The sequence below is a fragment of the Mus caroli genome, unplaced genomic scaffold, assembly GCF_978045245.1.
Source record: "Mus caroli unplaced genomic scaffold, Mus_caroli_1 scaffold_8, whole genome shotgun sequence".
NCBI classification, from domain to species: domain Eukaryota; kingdom Metazoa; phylum Chordata; class Mammalia; order Rodentia; family Muridae; genus Mus; species Mus caroli.
Genome location: NW_028227263.1, coordinates 138,494,654 through 138,498,673, shown reverse-complemented (window position 1 = coordinate 138,498,673; position 4,020 = coordinate 138,494,654). Strand labels below are relative to the sequence as shown.

General features: G+C 37.2%; 1 protein-coding gene across 1 annotated transcript; it reads right to left on the bottom strand.

Annotated features, from left to right (window-relative positions):
• Positions 1–218: 218 nt before the first annotated feature.
• LOC110288398 (vomeronasal type-1 receptor 4-like) lies at positions 219–1,115 on the bottom strand. Its single transcript, XM_021154757.1, has one exon. The coding sequence runs from the start codon at positions 1,113–1,115 to the stop codon at positions 219–221; it is 897 nt and encodes a 298-aa protein (XP_021010416.1).
• Positions 1,116–4,020: the final 2,905 nt, after the last annotated feature.

Below are 4,020 nucleotides of genomic sequence, written 5' to 3'. Positions count from 1 at the left end.
ATAATCATTACAACCTATATATCCCCCAATTAAAATTATCTAATACTAAAATGTTCTATATTGAAATAATTGAAAGTAACTGGATTCAAGAGTATGGGGAGATATGATACCTACATTGAGGATCTGATGTGAACATTACTTATTGAAAATAAAATAGTGTGTACAGTATATGTTTTAAGGGCTGGCTACACAAGAATAAAAATGGCCCTTGATACATCCTAAATACTGCAGAGCTTAAAAACCCTAGTATGGTATCTGGTGAGCAGAAAGGGGCAGAGTGCTGGAAAGCATGCACTCATGGCCACATTGACACTGACCAGCCATGTATCTGTTCCATCCTGGAAAGAAAAATACATCATTAAGATGAAAGAAGTTCCATAAAGAACTACAAAACTGCTCACTAGGATACAAATACTTTGTGTGGCTTTGGTCTCATTAAATGACTTAGTAGCCAAGGATCTGTGAATATACTGGACCTTCTGCTTATGCTTGACTAAGAACAACACCATGGATCCATTGGTACACACCATGAGTCCCAAACATATAACATCACTGAAGCCCAATATGATTGCATATACTGTTTGAATCTGTTTGAAATTATTTACTGCTGAACAGTACATCAATTGTCTAAATTGAGTAAGATTTCTTTTATCTCTCATGTCAGTCACTGTTAGGATCATGAAGGTATTTACAAGTAGGCACAGGGACCAGCACAGGACCAGAGAAGAACTAATGATTTGGGGAGCTCTGGCTTTGAACTGTGCTGACTTGGAATTGTTGAGGCTAATAGTGATGGCCTGAAAGACACTCAACAGACATGTGCAAACAAGGGAAAATCCCCTGCAAACTCTATGCAAATAAAAGACAAGTTTACATGTAATATCGTCTAGAAAATATGTATGACCAAATGCAGTCATTGTCTGAGGGATTCCCTTGCAGAGAACAACCATAATGTTGGCCCAGGTCAGGTGTTTCACAATTAGGTCTATAGGCCTTGTCCTGACCCCAGTGAAGTCAGCAATGATAAAACAACAAAGCAAGGCTGAGTTCCCCAGCATTCCCAGAACAATCTGAGATAGGAAAAAGATCCCCATGGTTAGGTCTGTGGAGGTCATTCTCTTATGTTATGGAGAATGTCAATCAGTATTGTATTTAGCACTTCTCAGTGGACATGAAGGACTAAGATCTCAGTGTACATAAGATTTGTGGTATTAAACACTCAAATATGATATTTATATCAGACTTTTATGAAATCAGATATAAAAATAAAGTACTTTCATAAGTTTTTTTTAAATTTTAACCTTGTACATGGTTTTGGATGTTTATGTGGGAATATTAAATTCAGTGCATGTGCCTTTGTAGCCAGAGCTGTTTGAGTCATTGGAGAGCTGACAGATGTGTGTGCTGGAAACTAAAATTGTCTCCTCTGTAAGCACAACCTGCTTTCTTAACTCAGAAAGCCTTCTCTAGAGCCTCCAAGATGGTTTTCTTACCAAATACATTTCTATGGCTCAACCTATTCCCAGTTTTTTCCACAGATCTTGGTCACAACATTGTAGTTAATGAAAAACTTAGCAAAACTCATGCTAGGTGTCAGCACTTTCCACACGTATCTACAAAGGAAGGATGCTTTCTAGATCACAGAGGTCCTGTGTGGGAAGGATGCTAATGAAGAAACAGTGTTACTATGATTTTAGTAATACTAAAGATTCCCCATGTTCCATTGCAGTCAAGGAGAGATGTAGTGCAACCTACCCCACCTTTGAAAGAAAATAATATCCACCAGCTTATATGGAACATTGTCTTTTCTCTTTGGTGCTCCTCATATGAATTTTAAAATACATGTCTTTTACTTTGGCATTCTGCATCTGCTCTTCATACTCCAATATGTTTTTGATATATTCTATTAATTTCTAAAATATGCTATTGGTATATATCACAAACAAAATGTAAAATATCAAAATTCAAATGTTAATCACATATAAAACACATAAATTTCATACAAATGTGAACTTTTTCATTTAAAATGTTCATTCAATACTGGGACGACAACCATGAGAACTTTATCTATTTATTAAATTAATTCAACATTAACACCAAAAATTTATTTACTATTCTATTATAGTTTTCTAAACATATGTCAAATGAAATTTTATGTGTATCTATATGCACAGTGGAAAATATTTTCTGTGGGACAGAGAACATAAGTGATATACAAATACATTGGTCTAATGAAGAAGATGATGATCAAAGGCATTTCTGCAAGGTAGAAACCATGGAAGCACAGACATGAATACTTAGCCCGAATCAAGTGATGCTGAATTTGGCAAGACTAAGAAACCTCAAAAGAAGCAATTGCAATTTTAATCCCAAGTGCCTGATATTTTTTCCCCACACTTTTCTGCTCATAAATTAACAGGAAGTTGTTACTAATGCTCTTTGTTTCTACAGAAGAAAAATAGCCTCCTGTCCCTGTGCTACTTAGCACCAGTATTTCCAAAAGAAAACTTCCAACTGCCAAGGTGACCCAGAATTAAAGTGGCAGCCTGCAGGAAATAAGGGGTTATCAGAGTTAAATGCTACTCTTCTGGTGACTGAGGTCCTGCCAGGTATTACATCTCACTGAAAATGACAGGAAGTGTGTGTGTGTGTCTGCGTCCTTAAGCACGGTGACAAATATTTGAGAAAGATAAAGACCCTACCCACAACCTGGTAGTAGGGCTTCTATAGCAAATTGCCCTTACCAAAGAATATCAGGGAAAGGAGACTAGGCACAGGGGCCTCTCTTCAACAGACTTTGTCCAACTCTGCAGTGCTCAGGACTCAGATGACCTTCCTCTCTCATAGCATTCAGAAGGTTCACAATTGTACCTGTGAAAGAGAGAGAGAGAGAGATCTGCATTCAAACAAATAGCTGCAAACTGCCTGTCTTCTGAAGGCCTGAGGGTAGGCATTAAGACTCACAATGGAAAGTATGTCTCTCTGATGGCAGATGCTGAATGGAGCATTACTGGTCTGTGAGTGAGGCACCTTGCCTCCCAGTAGTCACCCACATGCTGTTATATGTTGATATACGAAGAACTCATCTCTTCTGAGGTTAACATGATATCACAAGGGAAATCAATGACGCTGCCCAATGAGGGAGTTGACATGCTTTTCCCCAACACAGATTTTAAGAAACTTTCAATTGTGTTTGAACTGTATAGGGACATGCTGAAAAATTGGTCTGAATTCTGCTCTCTTGGGGTGTTAGGACACAAAGGGAATCCAAGGAGTTTGAGGAGAGGGATAAATTCTAAGGAAGAATTAAGAGGTGATGATAATGGGAGCTCTGGTTGATTACTGAATACTCTTGGAGCCAGTGACTTCAAATCCTATTGAGTATACAAACAGAAACCAACCAGACCACATGCACACACATGTTCTGAAACAAAATATTTTCATCTTGTTTTGTTGAGTTGCTGTTTTTTTTCCAGAGAACAAAACATTACTTGTAGAAACATAGATTAATGAACATAGATTAATTAGCTGTATTTTCCTTAATTTTTGTCAAAAATAATGAATTTTTATTCCAATTTAGGAACATAGGAAGTCACATATGCAATAGGGAAAAAAACAAACACTTCCACATAACCCGATTTGTGTTACTTAACATACCTTCTACTTAAATTGATAACTTTAATCAACTTTAACCTGCACCTTATTGTCATCCTGAGAATCTACAACTTCCTCTTCCATCTCAGAGGACCTGTGTACCTGGAATACAGACAAAACACATGTCAATAACAAGTTCTGAGGAAGTAAGCTCAGTTGTTCTCATTTCAATGGCATTTCCCCTGTACATCTCTCCACCTTTTAGTTTCTTGGATAAGGGTTTCTCACTTTTACTGAATAGCCATGAGTTACCTTTCCAACTCCTTTAATAGGACAAAACCACAAATTGGAGTTTTTCAGAAGGACGGAGTAAGAGTATGGAATAAGTCATATTCTAGTTAACAGAGAGATGAGATTTAAACAGAA

Excerpts from the sequence above, each read along its gene's own strand:
- LOC110288398 (XM_021154757.1), bottom strand. The coding sequence starts at position 1,115 with ATGACCTCCACAGACCTAACCATGGGGATCTTTTTCCTATCTCAGATT.